The 20,718-nt window shown below is 38.8% G+C and overlaps 1 protein-coding gene across 1 annotated transcript; it reads right to left on the reverse strand.

Moving 5' to 3' along the window:
* Nucleotides 1–334: 334 nt before the first annotated feature.
* Nucleotides 335–14,266, reverse strand: ncaph (non-SMC condensin I complex, subunit H). The gene is made up of 18 exons (XM_054611109.1): nucleotides 14,112–14,266; nucleotides 12,524–12,746; nucleotides 12,235–12,325; nucleotides 12,040–12,132; nucleotides 11,269–11,386; nucleotides 10,904–11,040; nucleotides 9,421–9,610; nucleotides 9,067–9,149; nucleotides 7,088–7,275; nucleotides 6,452–6,597; nucleotides 5,900–6,006; nucleotides 4,779–4,898; nucleotides 4,386–4,493; nucleotides 3,191–3,334; nucleotides 2,896–3,006; nucleotides 2,635–2,711; nucleotides 1,072–1,147; nucleotides 335–698 (listed from the first exon to the last, which is right to left on the reverse strand). Exons 2-18 carry the CDS (start codon nucleotides 12,739–12,741, stop codon nucleotides 639–641), a joined length of 2,067 nt encoding a protein of 688 aa, XP_054467084.1. The 5' UTR covers nucleotides 12,742–12,746; nucleotides 14,112–14,266; the 3' UTR covers nucleotides 335–638.
* Between the last annotated feature and the right edge of the window lie 6,452 nt (nucleotides 14,267–20,718).

The following is a 20,718-nucleotide window of genomic DNA, read 5'->3' on the forward strand; positions in this document are numbered from 1 at the left end:
CACAAAAGGAACTGCTAATGAGCAGCTGACTGAGTGGCTCCTCCCTGTCCTGCAGATCCTTGATGTGCAGAGTCCCACCCTGCCGGCTGCACCGGCCCTGTCCAACCGGTTTTGCCTCCGTCCAGGCTTCAGTGCTGTTCATTACCTGCTGTCATGTCAGACAACTTCTGTAGGCTGCTCTGAATCACAAGCAGCTAAAAATAATCCAAGCCATTAGGGCCATTTTTGGAGAACAATTTGCCCGGCAGGCATTAAAAAGTGTTGCATATTGAAAACAATAATTGTCGGGGGAAAAGGCATAATGACTGGGAATTAACCTTCTACAGCATGTTTTAGAAAAAAGGCTTTTATTTCTTTTGACAATATACATTTTTTTTGCAGTGGTGAGTTAAATTATCTACACGGAATAAGCATCAAGAGTACAGAATAAAAGAGGCTAATGAAGGAATGAATAGAGGCAGATTTGACTTTTAAACAGCTGCTTATATCACACCGTATTTGCTAGAAAATGAATAAAAAAAACATCAATAAATCTAAACAAGCGAGTGTCACAGAGGTACAACTGTAAAGAGTTAAAGAGACAAACAAGTAGAGAATAGCAGCGATTCTCCGTGCAGTAACCCGTCATTCATTTCTCCTCAGTGGCCTTGTCTGATGATGATATCTGACATGTCGTCAACCTTCACAAGCTCCAAATTCTGCAAAAGACAAAACATACTCCACATTTACTCTACAATTAATAGAAATGCTTTACATTTTTTTGCCCATTTTAGTAACTCCAATGTTTGTAAGATTAAGTAAAACTCCAGGGTGTATAAAACATGAAAGGTTTGTAAATTCTTGGTTTTAGGTATTTCATGTTTTGTCTACAGAAGGATTATACATCTAAAAGGCGATGGACATTACTATGAGCAGCAGAATACAATACAGTAATGTTTTAATCATGTACAACATGTTTAATTTGAGACGTATTCGAGTGTATTATCACAGTTAGAGCATGATCAGAAGAAAAAAAAGAATGCAAACAATTTTCGTTTTGCCTACTAAACACCTAGCCAAAGAAGAACTCACCTTTTCATTGGCAAGATGAAGCAGAGCAACAAAAGCCAGAGGCACCGACAGGTTCTGAGCCATCGTGTTTGGCAATCTGGATCCCCACAAAGAGGGAGAGAGAGAGAGAGAGAGAGAGAAAGGATAAAAAAAGAAAACACAATAAATATTATTTTCCATCAATCATGCTGATTCAAATTAAGTGCCTTTAATTACATAGTATATTTAAGTTCTGCTGTAGGTTTAAATGAAGCATATATGGCAGGCTTAATGGCAAACTTTCCCCCATCAAATCTTCATGGGATTTGAAGACTTTGGGGAGTTGTTATTTTGCGATGGGCCAAACAACACCCATTTGTTGTGATATAATCACAAATGATACCACGGCCTGAATTTAGCCATATCTTCTACTAAACTGTCATAAAGGATTTAAATAGTTTTCAAATTAATGAATATTAATCTTCACAGTAAAATAGGCCCTTCTGGGCTGGCTGCCTGCACATACAGTACTGCAGAAATGAGTTCCAATACCTGTAAATTACAAAGCATGTTTACACTTCTATTTACTCGTTTTGTCTCGAAGTCAAAATTATTTTTTGACTAGGTTTTTGGTTTAGGATACCCGAATTAAGGTTTTTGGTTAAGACAGGCTTAAGAAGTTTTAACCTTTTGTTACGACATGAAAATAGCAGTTAATACCCCCCTAGTACATTTTATAACTTAGCTTTTATGTCTTATAAAAGTTGGGTGCTAACAAGTGGCTAAATGAGACTACAGAACATCATCGTTAGAATGCTCGTCCATGTTTAGCTTAGTGACGGTGACATGGAGTCATTAAACTGGGGTGCAGTTCATTTATATATATCACATTTCCTTTTACTTCTGCTGATTGCATTCACGATTCAAAATCATAAAAGTGGTGGTCATTTGTGAAGATTATCTTGCCGAACAAAAAGTGAACGTATCATAAATGTTTGTTTGCCACAGATCTTTTTTTTCTGCAATAATCCAAAAGCCACTGGGGAAATCCCAACGCTGTCGAACCTCATTTGGCGCTGCATGTCTTTCAGCAGGCAGGTATTTTTCTGGAGACGGGCACTGCTCAATTCACTCCTCCATAGAATTTAAAGCTTAAATGTTTCCATTTTGTAGCAGGTTTTAGCTCATTTTATCTGTAACCTGTTCTGTGTTTCCAGAAGGGATCCAGTGGACCATGCAAACACATTAGTCTAACTCTTTCTCAGACACGGAGAGATACTGAAGGTGCAAAGGAACTAGACAACATAGCAGTGGCATGTGGTTATGAGATTAAAGCGATCAACCAACCAGATTGCTTGATTTTAGATACCAGTTTTAAAAATATCAAACAAGTCAATGTAACCCTACAGATAAAAATCACTCTCAGAATTTAGACACGTAGAAGAGACTGTGTTTAAATCTACACTTCCATACCTAAGTAGAAACCCTGATCATTGAAAATCTGTAAATATATTTGCACGCCATTATCTTTTTGGAGTTATTCAGTCATTATTGTTCCTCATTAGTGCTGTGCCATGGCAGGCATGGCAGGTGGTCTGCTGGTACCTTTGAAGCAGCGTCTTTGTGGTCTTACTGAAGACTTTATCCCCACACACTTCTGGTTTCTCCACAGTATCATCCTCCTGTAGGGAACATTAAGGCATAACTATTAAAACAGACTGGTTCAGACAGATACACACACAGCTAAATCTCTGACTGGCTGAATGTCTACACTACCCACCAAATGTGAGCAATCACCCAAGATTAGAGTCATATACCTGCAGTTAAAAGAAGCCGACACATGGCCGCTCTATCAGTGTTATTTACCTCTGTGGGTTTTTCTGGGCTTTCGGTCAGAAGACTCCACATGTTGTTCTTGAGTCTCTTCATGTCCATTTTCTTTGCTGTCTTCGCATAGTTGATCTCAATCTTGTTGACCTAGAAAAACAAGCAGTAATAACATCACAAGTATGTTAACGAATTGCAGAAACTTCTGTTGTAAATCAGTCAAATTCAAGAGTAGAAAATATTATAACAGAAGCGTTTGATCAGAGAAATTCTACCTCTAAAAATCCAAGACCAACATGCAGTATGACCTGCACTAAAGTCTTGTGTTACTCACCCTGTGTGGTTCGGGTACCAGATCATCCTCCCCGTAGGTTGCGATGCCCTCTTGATCTTGTGAGGGCGGAGGTAAACCGTCAGCTGAAGGCTGTGTGTCGTCTGAGCCGGTAAACCCTTCGCCATCATCATCACTGTCACCTCCCTGAAGAGGAAGATAGCCAAAGACATGCCCGAGGGATAATAATGTGAGATGTGGTTCCTAATCAGTTTTAAGTGTTAATGAGAATTCTCTATCTTTGGTTCCTCCCATTTGGCAGATAATACAGTACAATGTTTTATTCAGAGGTAGTTGTCAAGCCAAAAGAGTCATTCAAGTGTGGGACTAGGCATGGGACGATATGAAATTTGTAATGACAAGATTATTGTGGCCAAAATAATTGTGATTCAGGATATTATCCTGGTAATCATCATAATAAATATGCTTAAAACTCTTAAAATGGCACCAAAACATACTGAAATCACTTTAACTTACATTTTCTGTGAAGAAACATATTTTTTCATTGGATCACAGCTCTTTTTTTTTTTTTAAGTTAACATCCTTTTAGTGAAAATAAACTAACAATGTTAAATAAGGTAATCATTACTCATGAGGCTGACCTTCTAAACAGGATAATTCTAAATGTATATAAATTGTGTGAGTCTGTTCCTTCTTACATAATTCATTCTGTAGTTTTAAATATCAGGCTCTATTTTTCACTTCTCTACCATGAGAGCGCTTTTTCAAGCCACTCGTGACTATATTCACAATTATACTGATAATGAAAATTTACCACACTCATCTTACGCAATAAATCTGCAATTAAATCCTATACCGTCCCATCCTTAAGTGGAACAGAGGCTGATTAATCACAGGCTTGATCACGATAAACTCTTACGTCATATGCACTGAAGATTCTCCCTGCTCACCCGCTCTTAGTTTAAGGTTTAATATTGACCAGGGGGACTAGAGTTACTTACACAGATCATATCGCTTCTCCAAAACATCCTGTGAATCCACCAGGTATCACACACAGGGCCATGCTGTATAAATATTATCACACTAACCGAAGTACACAGAAATATTTATCATATTTTAAAGCCAAATGACCCCACCGCTACTCCTTAGATAAAGAAAAGGCTGGTAAAATAGAGTTAAATCAAAAAAGACAAAAAATAATCAAATCAAAAGCCATATAAGAAGATGGAGTTCAGACCTGTAGACCTGGACAGAAGTTGGCTGTGTCGTTGGCGTTGTTGTAGTCGTAGTCTCCAATACCTTCTCCGAGCTCTCCAGACAGCCTTTTCTGGCCTTCTTGACTCAACTAGAACAAAAAAAAAAACAAATGCATCTTTTTTTAACAAAACACAAACAAATGATCTTCATTTATTTACAGATAGGGCAAATATGGTGTCTGTAGCATTACTCAATTTTGTGAAAAGTCAAATTTAGTTTAAAAGCTGATGAGCACAAGAATTATGTGCATGTTGATAATGATGTCACACTTCAGCCAACATCTAACTCATATCAGTGCTGAATAGGTCAGTTTTGTGCATCTTTAGCTCCGAGCTCTTCCACCAGCCCCGTCAGGTGAGTGGGGAAGACTCACCGAGCTGGAGGGTTTGAGGCTGAGCTGGGACAGCGTCTCTGGGGGAAACTGGAAGTCTGCTGGCAGAGTTGTTTTCTTATTGCTTGCACTGAGGGCAGACTTGCTGTTGGTGGTGGCAGCCTGTGAAGGGAAAGCAGACAATGTCAGATTCCGTTCAGATACTTTTAGTAGTGCTTTAGGTTTCATACTCATTTTCAAGCTCTTAATTTGACTGTATTTAAAGATGTTGGTTAGATTTTGTCTGAGAACCCTACAGGCAGGGATGTCACTATTTAGCTGTATATTTTATTTGCAGATTCTGTGTCACATTTCACTGACTTTAATTACTAAAGCTAAAACTGTAGTTGTCATATCTATTGTGGAGGTATGTGCTAAGGCATCATCCAAGAGCCTTTGCTCAGGTAGGAAGCTGTTCATGACGGATGATTTTAAACTAGAGTAGCTTAAAAATCTAAATTTTTGTCAGGTCCATTTCATAACTCTTTTGTCTATTTCTACTTAAACAAGCTGGACGAGTTTATAGACAAATCATTGACCTCTTTAGGTCATTCAACTCAGCTATCCTTGATCTGTACTTGGTTAAGTATTCATACTGGTTCAGCAACAACTAAGACCAGATTTCCTGAATGTCAGGCTGAGACACAAAAGGCTGCCAGAAATGGTAAACAGGGACACCAGCTGCATCAAAAATATTTCCCAAAGTGCTGAATGCTGTGTTGCTATGGCTACAACACTAAGAATTGCCAAACATCTGCCCAAAAAAAACAATATCCGCCTACCGGCACCTCCAAAGCTTACTAATTAGCACGTTATATAGTGTCTGCGGAATTTGTACAAAAACGTGTTAATTAGTGACATTTTGGACAGAGCCAGGCTGACTGTTTCCCCGTTTACAGGTTTTATGGCAAGCCTAGCCGGTTTCTGGCTCTAGTTATATATTTACTGTACAAATAGGAGTGGTATGAATCTTCTCATTCAACTCTTGTCAAGAAAGCATATTTCTCCACACGTCGCACTACTCCTTTAATACTAAGCAATAAATGTCAAGTAACATTTATACCAGATGACACTCTTCAACTGGGAATATATTGTGTTTGGACAAAAGCAAAGAGGGTTCTTACTCTAGTGGTGCGGAAGTAGGTGTCAAAGTTGACATCATCATTGAAGTCTATTTCAAAGGTCTTCTTGGGCTTCCGTTTACGCGTCTCCTTGTCGGGCAAATGGTCCACTGCAGGAGATTTAGTACATGAAAACAGACATGACAGATTAGAGGGATAATTGCACACATTCAGCAGGGGAGGACAACCAATTTGAAAATCATCAGTGCCGTTAGAGAAAATGTGAAAGCCTAATTTATCCTTCAAAACAAAAAAATATCCTAATGTGTATACATTATGCTGCAGTTTAACACAGCATATCAAATATTTCTGCTAAATTTATCGAATTAAAACGCAATTTTGGCAGGATATTTACCAAAAAAAGAAACAAACCTCCACATAAAGACACAGAGAAAGGATATTTACTGTCACAATGTTATAGCACAAGGCTGCCTACATGCATCAGTTACATGCACAGATAAGGATAAGTATCATGTCTTTCTCAAGGGCACTTACTTTTCTCCTTTGACACCTAAATTGTCTGTAATTATGTTTGAAACCATAATTTTCACTCACACTTGTGCTTTGGCTTGAACTGCCAGTAGCCGGGTCCAGCCCACGTGGCCATAGTCTTGGGGCTGAAGTATGAATACTCCCTGGGCTGAGAGGACAACTGCAGACACATAGTGGTGATGTCTCCCTCTCCGATTGGAATCACATCCCTGTAAGACCATCACACCAGCGTGAGGAGCCATTCAAACCAGCAAGCACAGACACAAATCAGCCTTTTTGCTAATGGAGCCTGCAAGAGTTGGATTTTGACCCATTCAGCATAATGAAGGCTTAATGAATTCAATACCAAACTCTTCTGTTGATAACAGGCAAGGCAATTACTTAACCCTCATGAATACATAATGCATTTAGAACTTGCAAGCGTAAGTAGACATTAAGAAGAGGCTATAGAACCTAAAGGAGGATATTATCACATGGATATCATATTATTTAACACATGGAGCATTAAAAGAGTGCTTTGAGAGAAAAGAAAAAGAGTGCAGGAAATAGAGCCATCTCTAGAAACTTAAGCCGGAGACTATAAGAATCTTTAAACAAAAGAAAAAAATGAGTCAGAAGGCCTGTGATAAAAGGGTGAGTTCCACTCAGCAGAAGAGACACATCACTGTTCAGCTGCTCTTCAACAATCCACTATCTTACCTTCCTCTGCCGGAGCCAGAGGCCTCACAACCCTCCTTGTACTCCTTAGATCCCTCCTCACAGTCACCTCCTCCCTCCTCGTAGTCGGCGTCAAAGTCAGGGCAGTCATCTTCCTCATGCTCCGGCTCAGCGTTCACATCAAACACGTGTTCCCCCTGCTTAATTTTCTCCAAGAGCTGATTCATGGTCTGGAAGAAAATTCACAGTCTCAGTCAGCAGGGATCTGACTGTCTCTGTAGATAAGACTAGAATAGTTGTTTTAAGATCATATGGGTATAAGGAAGTGGATCCTATGTTTGAACTGGTCATGACTGTAGTTCTTTACAGCTTGTTGACATGTATATTTTGACTGAAGATATCAGGTAATGCATCCTTTGGTCTTTGTTGGCAAACTTCTTTTAGGTCACCGTAGCATGTCAGGGTCCAAACAGTTGTGTCCCTGAACCAAGACCTTATCAACTGGGCACTACGGTTGTAGGCTGAGAATCCAGATCCCAGTAAATTCACACTAAAACCCGCTCATTTTCCAGGGAAAAATACCTACGGGAACTTTTTTTGCATGTGTGTAGACCAGGAATGTCACTTTATTTAAAAGTCTAACATAATTGGTTTCCAATTTGAGTGCAACTCATATCATGTAGCGTAATACCCCGGTATAGAAACAAGGTACTTCCTCACTTATATGTTCGCTCAATTTATTGATAGATCAACAGGGCATCAAAAGGTCAAGCTGAGTGAACTTTAAGAGCACCCTCTGCTGGACCACAAGGCAAACTACAGAGAGCCTGTCGCATTTATAAACTGTTAATTTGGAATCGAAGAGGTCCTTACAATTATGTCCCATTTCATTTTAATTCCAAATTAATAGTGACATCTATCGTATGTACTGAAACAAAGACGTCTCCAAACCTCGTCAAAAGGATGCACCCAGTTATTTTAATAATATAACTGGATCAGCTGTAGGTTTCTACAAAACAGGATTTCTGCAGGGTTCACTAAGTCAATTTTAAGAATTTTAAGACCCCTTTCAGTACCCCATAGAATGCCATTAATTTTTTTTAGGATCTTTCAAGCCACAGTAATAAAGATGATAGAAAACCAGTAGGAACAATAAGGCCTATAATTATTTATTTTTACATCACATTTTCAGTACTTACCAGCAGCATATAACAATAAATCCAAATGATATCATTAATTATATGGACCTGGATAAGCACATTAAACGGATGAACGGATTAACCAATTAAAAGGGTTTAATTGTAGTCTTTGTTATTATGAGACGATGAGATTCCTAACTACTATAGCTGGCAGTAGCAACAGTATTTGTTTAAGGTCTGAAGCTGCTGACTGAAATACCACAAAAAAGGATTGAACACCTCCTGCAGCGCAATCCTCTGTCACAACATTGCGACTTTTAGATTTTAGGTGTATAACATCACCTGAAAGTCTGCAAATATTTACATAAACATTTTGGAACCAATATAACTTCTATATCTGGCAAGAGAAAATATGAAGGACTTTTGTGAATTTAATTTGTGACTTTTCATCACCTTTTTTTAAAGAAACTGAACCTATTACTTTAAGACTTTTCGGGACCTGTAGGATTATAGTGCAGCTGTATGGCCAAATATTGTTTGCAAAATCTATAAATACAGGCAGTTTAACAAATGGCTTAGTGCAGTCTGCACTAACATTACAACTTAAAGTCCAAGAACAAGTCACATGATCCTTAAACTGTGAAAGACTAAGCTGAAATGCCTGCATGCAACAAATTTTGCATTTCTGCTACTCCACGAAATATAACCTCAGGTCAACACATAGGATCTTCTGTATGGTTGGCACTGTATTTTCTACCTCCAAGATGGCAAACTTTTAAAAAGGTATTGATTGTTTTATTATCACTAAATCTGAGAAATATGAAATAATTCCATCAGAAAAATTTATAATATACGGTTTGGTGATGAAATGGTTTCTCTGACCTGATCGGGGTTCCAGCTAGTGAAGGAGAAGTCCTGCAGCGAGGGGCAGATGCAGCTTTTCTCATTGGAACGTTGCAGACCGGCTGGCAGAAACAAAACACAGAAAGATGCTCAGAATGAAGAGCCTGAGCAGAAATAACACAAATAGTAGCCTAAAAATGTCCAGGTTCCAAGTCATTATTATCTAACTCTCTCAATAATTTCCAACACACATTTGAAACATTGCTCCAAGCCAAATTAGAATCACAAATCTTAAACCCTTGCAAGTAAAAAGAGCTAGCAAGCATATCAACTTAAGCAACATTATTCAGCAACACAAATCGACAATTTCTGGGCATGGTAAATTGTTTTTACCCATGAACGGGGATGCAGGGACTCCCTGGGGAGGTGGAGGAGAGTATGAGGGTCTGGACTGCAGGAGGGTCATGTAGGAGGGAAACAGCAGCTCGCAGCGACTGCTCTCACTGAAGAGAACTGACAGGAAGACGCCGGCCGTGCTGCTCTCATCGAATGATGAGGCCATCCGCTGAAACATGGGGTCCACCTGGGTGGGTAAGGAGGAAAGTTGGTCAATGTCACATTGATCACACAGTACTAAGATTAAAAAATATTTATATAACGTACTGAAACAAACGTCAAATGTCCTTTATTTATGTTAATGTCTTTTGGATATCTGAGCAGGAGGATCAGTTGGGTATGGATCGGTGCAGCTATCACTTTTAGATAAATATCTCAAGGCTCGTAAGATGATAGCTTTGTGACCCTTGTCTAATATTAATCATAATCCTCAAACATGAATTTATCAGTCAAATACCTAGCGGATATAAGGCGATTATGAGATTTTAATAAATGAAAGAATGATATTCTGTAACTACCTGCAGGGTTGTGGTATTGGCTAAACCTTAAGTGACCTTTGTTCATGAGTTCATACACAACTTAGAAAGTGTAGACCTCAGAAAAAGTGAAATAACTACCCAATCAGTATTGGGCTGATATTATTGTCAGTTGTACCCTGGAGGAAAACAGATATTAAAAATTGTAAGAACTGTGTCAATCAGAAAATAAAATGAGGAAGTTTAAGAAGATAAAAACGGGGATTGGTGCATCCCTTTATCTTGTTAAGCAGGGGGAAATAATTCAATTAATAACCCCTTTTAGACCAAAAAGATGTTTACCACATCTGAAAAAAGAAAAGGGATGTTGGTGTTTGAAATACTTATCTTATAATAAAAGAGGAAACATCAACAACACAATGTCATCCTGTTTTTGTTTGTATTTACTGTCGCTGGAATCTTCCTGACGTTTGGGCTATTATTGTTCTCTTTGGCGCAACCCATGCCAATAAGCAGGCGAGGTTTTGGATCTGACTAGCGACAGTCACCACTAGGGATTTTTCTTGGGAATGTTGCCATAAACACCCAGCTTGTAACACTATTAATGCAGGAACCTTAGCCAGTGGGCCATATGATCAATCACCATTGTGTTACCTCATTCAGCTACAGATAGTGACAAAACAGACACTGATCGAAATTAAAATCTTCATGATTATTTTTTACAACTATTGAACAGGAATTAAATGTAGTCCCTAGTTCCTTCGGTAAAAACACAGGCTTAGTTCCTGTGTTCCTCATAAGGAACATGTGGGAGCAGCTTTCAACACATGAATCAATGAGAAAAGGTTTTTGTTTTTTTTAAATGCAACAGATTCAATGACACAGAAGAGAGTAAATATCAATATAACGATATAAACCGGGTAATTACCGTCTGCCCAACAGCACAACTATTGTTCTGGGTGTCAATTGAACTAAAAAACTGTTGTGTAAAGAGAACACCATACCTCACACTTTCTCTCAGACTCTGCGCTATTGATGTTGCCTAGGTTCTGCTCAACTGTCCTCTTAGGAGGTCTCTTTTTCTTTGGCTGCTTGGCAGTCACTTCACCTTCACCTCCGTCGTCCTCCTTTGGACCATGGTCTGTATATGCACAAATGATGAGAGAAATGAAAAGCAGAAAACTTCAAATAATGTTCAAATATTGGAACAATGTGGGTTGCCCACAATTTACATTCTGTAGAACAAAGATAGAACCCTGCATATAGATCCAGTGTAATTGTCTATTCAAATTAAAGTCCAAAAAGTGAAAAAATAAATAAATAAAATAAAAAATATATATATAAAAAATTGCATTGCTGAGGCTCTCACCTTCTCCTGGTTTGGTCTCAGCCCCCAGACCTCCCAGCACCCTGTAGGCATCAGCATGAACAGCATCCACCCTCACTGCATAGATCTTTGTACTGGCATCCAAAGTGCCAGCTGCCACCTTCCAGAGGACAAATACACAAAACAGTATATTAAGGTCAAGTCATGTTTATTTACAGTTTATAGCCCAATGTCACAAATTGCCTAAAGGGGCAATGAAAACATCATACACACTGCTTATGAAATCGGATTATTCCATGGCACGGTTACCTTGAATTACACACTGGTCATATTTCCTTCACTCTATTCATATTTTTTAAAATTACAACAATCCCTCAGACTATTGTAAAGTGGTGTCTGCAGCTTCCATTAGGTTCACTCAAGACTCAGCAGACTTTATCAGAATAAGTAATTACATTTTTCTAGACAGTGTAATTTAAGACTTGAATGCTCCACTTCCCTGGACTCAAGACCTTTAGAGGATAACATTAATCCTTTTTATATATCCAGGCTATTTATGTAGACCACTGTTTTTTCAGAGTAAATCACTAATTTAAAGAAAGAAAGTAATATAGGGTACACAATACATTGTGTGTACCGATAAATACAAAGTCTGTGTTTCTAGGTTTGTCAAGGCTTAACGCAAATAGCTACAAAAGATAAAATATTATACATTTGATTCAACTTCATTCAATTTGTCAAGAGGATCAAAGACTTCTGGGGAACAAACAGAGTTATCAAAGGCTCATTAAGTGGATAAAAAAAGACTCCAACCTTGAAGTTTGTGAGCTCAGAATCCTTCTGTTTGAGAATATCAGCCATGTAATCAATCAGATGCAGACCAAATGCATTTTTGGTGGTGATTTTCTGCCAAAAAAAGAAAAATGTATTAATTAGACTTTTGATTAGATTTTTCCTTTCAGGTTGTAAGACTCTACATATATACACACGCAGTGTATATGTACTCACATTCTCAGTGGACAGTTTTATGCAGGTGGAGTAATGCTCTGAGATCTGTGCATTTGACAGCTTGGGCACAGCAGCAGGAGTCCCTGCGGCACTGCATACAAAAAAAAAGATGATCTTTTAGCTCTCACAATGCATATTACCAGGGCAGACAAATATTGGCTTAAAAAGACATGATTTTAAATTTAAAGTCTCTCAAACACACCAAACACCTCTACATGACAGATTGTAATCCAAGTCGTGCTAAACACACATATAAAAAAAAAGAAAAGCATTATTCTCTTCAGCTTACCTATGAGATGCAGAGTCATTAAAGGAGGAGTCATTGGCAGTTTGGAGGTCAATGACTCTTGACCGTCGACGCTGACGTCGTTCCTGCTCATCATCATTGCCGGGGAAGGCTGCCAGCAGTGGGGTGCTGCAGGCTGCAGGGGACAGACCCTTGTTCTTCATGGATGATGACGTCCATCCTGTTCGTATACGGGAGACCGGTGTGGAGGCAGCACTCATCTTATCTGGAGACAAAGAAACCAGATCACACAAGTCACATGCTGACACTGGTCCAAATTTCAACTTCAAGATTAATAACTAGGATCATGTTTCAAAGTATTAAAAAAAGCTTTAACATACTTAAGTTGAGCTGTTAATGAGGACTTTTCAAGAGACATATACAGTATTTGAATGTTTGTGTTAAATGACTTGCAGTGAAGAATACCAGTCAGAAAAGTTGAAACCATCCTTGTTTTTATCTGTTTCTATTAATTGACACCCTTCACTCCTCAGTGAGCCGACACACAGTAGTTGGCCATTTGTAAACATACGGATTCTAGTGCAAGAGTTTCATACCAGAGGAAACAAGAATGTCCGATGAAAACAGAAGAAATACGCATTTATACCAGAGAATTATATTATCGTTATATTTCTTTTTTTCCATGGCAGAATTTAAAAAATGACAACAACGACATGTTTGCTGGAAAGGTGCACACTTAGTAAAAACGTTACTACTTTAATAAGAAAGACTAAATAGGCTTCAGTCTTTACTAGCAACCCTTTAGGGCATTAAATATCTCACAACTACCTACTGTGGTCCCTGGACCGTAGTCGTGCCTCCTGCTGTGAGCCGGCTGACACCCACTGCTACTTCAATTATTATTATTAGTCACATTACTATTACCTATTTCATAATTATAATTCTACTATAGTCATTGCTGCTTTTATCAGTATTCTTAATGTTTCCTTCACTACTCTGCTTACTACTGTGATTATATGAATCATTTATGTCATATACATTGAATGTGTTGTATCTCTGTTATGCTGTGCTGTTCATTCTGTACACATGACATCTATTGCCTTCTTGTCCATCCTGGGAGAAGGATCCCTCCTCTGTTGCTCTCCCAGAGGTTTCTTCCTTTTTTTTCTCTTCTCCCTGTTAAAAGGTGTTTTTTAGGGGAGTTTTTTCCTGTGCAGATTGTAAAGCCCTCTGAGGCAAATTTGTAATTGGTGATTCTGGGCTATACAAAATAAACTGAATTATAACGTTATATAGGTTCTCTCTTCATAACAAACCACTTGTCTTTTCCCCCAATCAATCAACACCTCCCAGCCACAGAGGAAGCAGCACAATGCAATTCATTTCTATTGCATTTTGTTCATAAATTGCTGCTTTGTGGGCTCCATCAACAACAGACACTGGTACATAAACAAAAGGACTCCACTGACGTCATAATGCTAACTTGGCTAAGCTAAGCTAACATGCCTTAGGGTTAGCTTAGGTTAGTATTAGCTAATATCAACGTGTTTTCGCCTTCATTGTTGGCTAACTGGCTTACTGACACACCAAAGCTCTACAGCAAAAACCTAAATTTGTTCGTTTAACTTACCTCCAAATGTCTGAAATCCAATGTGTCGTCCTTGCGTCTCGTTATAGTTCGTGATACGACATACAGAGAACACAGCAGGCTGCAGGGTTTCTTCCTGTTCAGCGTTTGAATTTTTGCGCCGAACGGTTTACGTAACACACCCCTACGTAATGACGTCAAACCACGCCCACTTTTGAGAATGGCCTCTGAGCTATAAACAGTCTTATGCTCACCAGACAGGGGAGAAAACTACTGTTTTAATTAGCAGATACAATTACGAATAGACCCCCTAATATTATTCTTAATAGAAGCTGTTGAAGTAATATTTTAATAGTTTTGCTATTTTTCATTATATCATTCTGGTTTTTAAATTACACTTTTTTTAAATTACACAAAAAATTAATATTTTGTGTGCTGAATGTTGGCTGAAAATAAATATTTGTTTACTCAGGCAGCGATGTGCCTTGTTGCTGCAGCTGTACTTGCACGATTGGTAACAAAGTCATTGATAGCTCTCATAAACACTTGATACAGAGATTCTATTTCTATGACACAATGGTGCAATCTGCACGCACACTTGATTTTTTTCGATTGCCATGAAATGGGTCATGATCACTGACAATTTCATGAGCCGTGTGATTGTGTCAATGGTGTGTTTCTTACACCAGCACAAAGATAGGATAGGATGGGGGTTGGAGGGCACTTGGCTGTGACTTAGTAAAACAAAACTGATATTATAGTTCACAGTAGAGCAAAACAGGCATCACTCCCACCACATTCCCCTTTGTTGCATCACAACTGCCACCGAGACAAGTCAACACAGACAAATTTAAGAAAAAATCTTACATTTCATTCAATCAAAATGGAGAGGGGAAATCTGCAGATCTGATCCTAAAAATTGAGTTGAATGGTGAGTGCTTCTTTAAGTCCACAAAATTATGTCAATGAGTATCTGCTCCGATCTGATCAAATGGTGCTCCGTGGCCCAATGTGGATATACTGTGTATTTGCTCCCATTACATTCATTTGTTCATCATCAACTGGAATATTTGTTCAAAATGGAACAAAGAGGACGAGTTGACAGTAAAAGAACAATAGCTGCTCACTAGGTGGCAGTAAAAAATAAGGCTCCATTCTGAAAAGTTACAGTACATGCGACAGCGCTGGTGTGGCATTTTGTCCCTGCTGCAATTCCTCTGTTTGATGTGAATTCCAATTTCATTACCCAAGACAAACTCAAATATTTGTTCTTTGTATACAAAGAATTTTCCAGTGAGTGCATTGGATCTCTTTGTGTCTACATTGCTCAATATGAACTGCCCCGCTTCTCAAAGAGAACCGCTTACTCCAGGTGTCTCAGCCAATATAGTCATTCTTCTTGATGCGCAACATTTTCTGAAGTCATAGAACTTTAAAATTACATAAAGTAATTTACTCATTTGACAAAGTCTCAAGTCTCTCAAATCTTCTGTTGAAGTCATGTGTCTTCGCATATTGTACCTACCATCTGACTTTTCGCAAAGCCCTGTGTAACACCACAGAGCAAGGGATTGATTGAAGCTCTTTGACTGGACGTTTGTGTTGAAAGCTCTTGGACCTGGATGTATTGTATGACTATGAACAAACTCAAACATAATTTGTAGTCTGACACTAGTGTAAGCTTTACTGTGTATACATCCTGACCAGCAGGAGAAGAAACAAATGCCTTTCTATATGCAGTTAATATATAGATTTATCTTTTAATTTCCTGGTGAAGGACTGTTATAATATTTGGCCCTGGTTGTCTTTTAACTGTAAGACAGGCAAACCTCCTGTGTATTTATATGTGTGCTGTAAAATCTCTAATGCTTCCAAAGAGAAGCACTTCAGTGTGATATATAGTTGTACACATAAACACGAGAACACGCTTGCACATATTCATGACAGCATGCATCAGTGCCAAACAAATGAAGAGCATTTATCTCCTCAGCAGAAGCCTACGCCTGTTTTAACCAGCTGTGTCACCATGTGATTGATTTTCCGTGTCTGGTCATTGATGGGAGATGATGAGCATTATTAAATGACTCATCTTTCTCTGCTTCTCTGTAACCCTAATTCTGTTTACTGCTAAGTTGTCAACGCTGAACATTTCTTGCGTAAAGTTATTTTTTACAATAAACCATGGTTATGTCTCGTTCATCTTAGTTTGACTCATATTTTCCTGAAGCACAACCTTACTTAGGACTTAGTCACTGACACATTTGTCTTGTTAGCTCAGGGTTAACAGGGCAGTTAACTTTTAGCACACTCAAAAACTTGGCCGGGCAATGAGAGCCTATACTAGACTGCGTTGTTAACTTAAATCTGCCCGGCTGAGGCAAGTCTGGGCTGAGGTCCAAGTCATTGAAGGAGATATACTGTACCGGTCCAATGCTTTCAATGAAATTAGAAAGCAGTGATGTGCTGTGATTGTGAATGGGAACAGGGGGTTGTTAAAACAAGGGCAGACTGAAGCAGTAGCGTTGGCTGTTTGCTTTAACATGCCTAGGTAAACATTTTATAATTTTGACAGTGGACATCTGTGAGAATCCATACCTTACACAAATGGGACCACATCTGAAAGAATATAGATAAGGCATTTGCTGCCACAAGCCAAAAAGTAATATCATTTTTTTAAAGGTACCCTTGGGGGTGTTAAAGCACCAGGGGCGCTTTGGAGCAGTGGTCTTTGATTTGTTGGTATCTAATACTCTTGTAGAACAAGCAAGCAGGCAACGTGATTCATATTCCTGCTGACATTTATTTTGTATAGCCCAAACTCACAAATCACAAATTTGCCTCAGAGGGCTTTACAATCTGTACACATACGACATCATCTGTGCCAGGACCCTCACATCTGTACAGGAAAAGTTTAAGGGGAGAAAAAAAGAAAGAAACCTTACGGAGAGCAAAAGGGGAGGGATCCTTCTCCCAGGATGGACAGAGGTGCAATAGATGTCATATGTACAGGATGAACAACGTAACAGAGTTACAACACATTCAAAGCATTTGACGTAAATTATTCATAAAACGAGACTAGTAAGTAGAATAATAATGGAAAATTACAACTACTAATAATAACAGCAGCTGTTGATATAGTGGAATAAAAATGATAATAAAAGCAGTAACGGTATCGGCAGTAATAATAGTAGTTTTTATGTCCTCTAATGGAAGCATATATAAGATGATTAAAATTGGTCCTAGCACAGAACCTTGTGGAACTCCGTGACTTACTTTGGTGTGCATGGAGGATACATCGTTTACATATACAAACTGGGTTCCATCTGATAAATAGGACTTAAACCAGCTTATTGCGGTTCCTTTAATTCCAATCAAATGTTCTATAGTCTCTGTAATAGGATGTGATGATATTGAGAATAGCGGGTTTGTGCATGGTGTCCTGTGATCCGCAGGTGATTTTCTCTGACCAGTTAGTGGTCTGCAGTGTTTTAATCTTTTAGTAATAGCTCAACTTGCTTGGAACTGGGAAATAAGAACCAGGAACTACAAACAACTTTTGCTGACAGAAAACCATAAAAGAGTGACCTACAAAGAATTATCGCTGTATTCTCCCAGCTCCACACAGCAAACAGACACAACAGGTAGAGACCAGCTTTTGAAGACTGTTGAGCATTCAAGAAACATATATTTCCCTCAGGATACGTTAAAGAACAAACAGGACTGCAAATTAATTATGTTTCTCTGTAACTGCTGGACGTGTAAATTAGCATACTACATACAAACAACATACTAAACTCAAAGAGAATTTCAGATATTTTCAAAGCATTTTCACGTGTACTGCACTTATGGGAGAGGCTGTTGATGCCTCTAGGAACCCTTTGGCTCTCTGGGAGAGAGCTGCTAATTCTCTGACCTCCACTGTGTCTGTGGCTTACATTTTGTAACCTTTTTCACCTGAAACAGCTGAGGCCTGCGATTGCCAAATAGCCAGCTGAGGAAGGTTGGTTGACCTGGAGAGATAGAAAAATGTTGAACAAAGGTTTTTTTTGATACAACATGTCTGTCACATTCAAAAAAATACATACACACTTACAGAGACCCGCACTACTGACACATGCACATGGACACACATGGACTAAGATGTGAGCAAACACTTGGAGAGATGCGGCACACATTAGTGTCCACATTAGTATTTATGCAGTCTTTACTTGGGCGGCAGCCATAATCCATAAAAAATTAAATGACTTCTAGGAAATTCATATCATTCTTTAAACTATTTTGCAGTATAACGATGGGAAAGTTGAAGAGAAATTGAGCCTTCGCTGTAATGAGCTCAATCCCCAACATCTGAATAACCCAAAAGTGATTCCATGAATACTGATGGCTCATATCAGGAAACCAGGTGGCGGCAGTCCGAATATTGATTTGATTTGCTCTATCTACTGATTAGACGTAAAAAAATTGTGATTAGCAATACTGACATGAGCTTATTTACAGTCCGACCCAGGATTCTGCTTTATGGATTTGCCTGCGGCTGATCACACAGAAAAATCTGTCATATCCTGTCTGACGGTCGATTCCTATGACAGCCATGCGGTTAGAATCAATGACTCTTCTGTGTGCACCGTAAAGCTCTTTAAACCAGGCCCGTGCTGCTTGGAATTTATTAATGATACTATTTGTCACAAATATATTGTGGCTGAATTTGATGTTAACCAGAGAATCAGGCTTGTTTTCTATTTTTGCAGTTACTTATAGTCACTCGGAAAAAAAGGAGATATGGAAAAATGCTTCAAAAGTAAAATAAATTAAAGGCAAATTACATGTCGTATTGAGGTATTCCCATCAATGCAGTGTGTTACAGAGGGGAGTTTTAGTTCCCAGGCAACAGAGCATGATAAATAAAAGGGCATCCCATTTCTATGATTGTGCGGGATAGGCCAGTGATGAAGCACCCACAATTTTACATCAGAGGAGGAAGGAGGGAGATGAAGAGGAGCCCTAGCCATGGTCTTGGATGAAATAATGCAGATATGGAGAGAGCAGTACAACAAGTTTGTGTGCAGGCTCTCACCACAGGAAGCTTTTACAAACCTGCTCAGGACCTTTTTAACCGGTCATCCTCCACTACACGATTTGTCACTAAAGAATAACGCAAGTCTTTTTGATTAAAAGATTTGAAAAATTACAACATGACTATAAAGTGCGCTGATTAAGATAAGCATGCATTCAATTGAGCATTCCCTAAGTCCAGTCCCTCGATCACAAACTGGTTCTCATTGCATATCATTGATCGATCAAGCTCCTCAGGCTCTGACAACCAATGCCTCTGCTCCATAGACTCTCATGCACTGGTTTTGGATTTTCTTATTTTTTAGGTTGGTTTTGTGGGTTTCAAAATCATCATGGTTAAACCTTGTGTAATAGTGATACGAAGCTACCTTTAGCAGAGCACGTTAGCATATGATTAACTAGTGTTCGCACGTCTGTGTCTTTATTATTTGACTGTGTTTGCTATTTACTGTCCGCACCAATTAGTCACCTAGCAAAATTCCTTGTATGTGTAACGTGGTTACTTGGCAATAAACAGCTTCTGATCTGATTCTGATGCTACACTAGGTATATTGAATGTATATACATGCTGCTTTTGTTTTAAATAATTGTAACAATGAATAAAGACTTAACAAGCTTGATGGGAAGAGTGTTGTTCCTTAAATTCATTGTCTTCTGTCTTTTGATCGCGAGGTAATGCGGTGGTTCAACTTTCCACTGTGATTTGAATTATTATTGAGTTAGCTTCTATCTTTATCATTTTCTTATTCTGTTTTCGCTACTGCAACAGGTTGACATCCTAGATATTTCCAAAAATTAGATAATGTTTATTCGGGGTGTGCTGGTAGTGCCGTGTGGAGTATATATAGCTCTGACAGCTTAATGGAGTAGCAGTGGGGGTGGGACTTAGCAAATGGTTAATTGTACAGGTATGACTCCCAGCATGCTCTTTCCCATCACGATTGTGATGTGCTAATCGTCTGGCCCCTGTGAAGAAAAGAGCAGCCATTATTATTTTCTGGCAGATAGGAATGTGGGGAGGGAAAGCAAATGGAGGAAGGAGGAGAGAGAGGGCGAGCGACTGCACAATAGCAGATTGAGAGAAAAACGGAAATACATTAAATAACAATATACAACCAAGCGAAGATGCCAATCGGAGCAGTGCACGCTTGTAATGGGCTTGTTATCATTGTGTCAGGTAAAAACGTTCCAGGAAAACAGGTTTTTTTGTGGTTGGAGTCCTGTGGCCACAGTCTGCAGAGGAGGTCTGCTTTTATATGACAAAGGAGTTTCAGTCAGTATTTGGCATGAAAAAAAAGCAGCTTTCCTGCTATTCATGCTTAGTTTCCTCAGGGGAGAAGATGTAGTTTGAATCCCCATGGGTGAAAACTGAACTACGTGGCGCCTAGGTTTGATTAAAAAAACGTTGCATAGCTTTGAAATGCACTTTTATGTATCTGGTATTTAAACTGCACACGGCATCCCAGAGGATGATAAGGGACAAACAAAATAAACCCACCTTTTGTGCAAACAGCATGCCAAATCCCAAAAATGCAACTTATCATAAAATAAGAAGTCTATAAACTCTAAAAGTTAT

This window comes from Anoplopoma fimbria, chromosome 13 (assembly GCF_027596085.1).
Source record: "Anoplopoma fimbria isolate UVic2021 breed Golden Eagle Sablefish chromosome 13, Afim_UVic_2022, whole genome shotgun sequence".
Classification (NCBI taxonomy): Eukaryota; Metazoa; Chordata; class Actinopteri; order Perciformes; family Anoplopomatidae; genus Anoplopoma; species Anoplopoma fimbria.

Bases quoted from the DNA above. Each gene is read 5' to 3' on its own strand.
- ncaph (XM_054611109.1), bottom strand. From the start codon at position 12,741: ATGAGTGCTGCCTCCACACCGGTCTCCCGTATACGAACAGGATGGACG. The intron at 9,611-10,903 runs GTATGGTGTTCT...TTACCCACCCAG, and splicing joins AGTCTGAGAGAAAGTGTGAG to GTGGACCCCATGTTTCAGCG. The intron at 3,007-3,190 runs GTGAGTAACACA...TTGTTTTTCTAG, and splicing joins TGGTACCCGAACCACACAGG to GTCAACAAGATTGAGATCAA.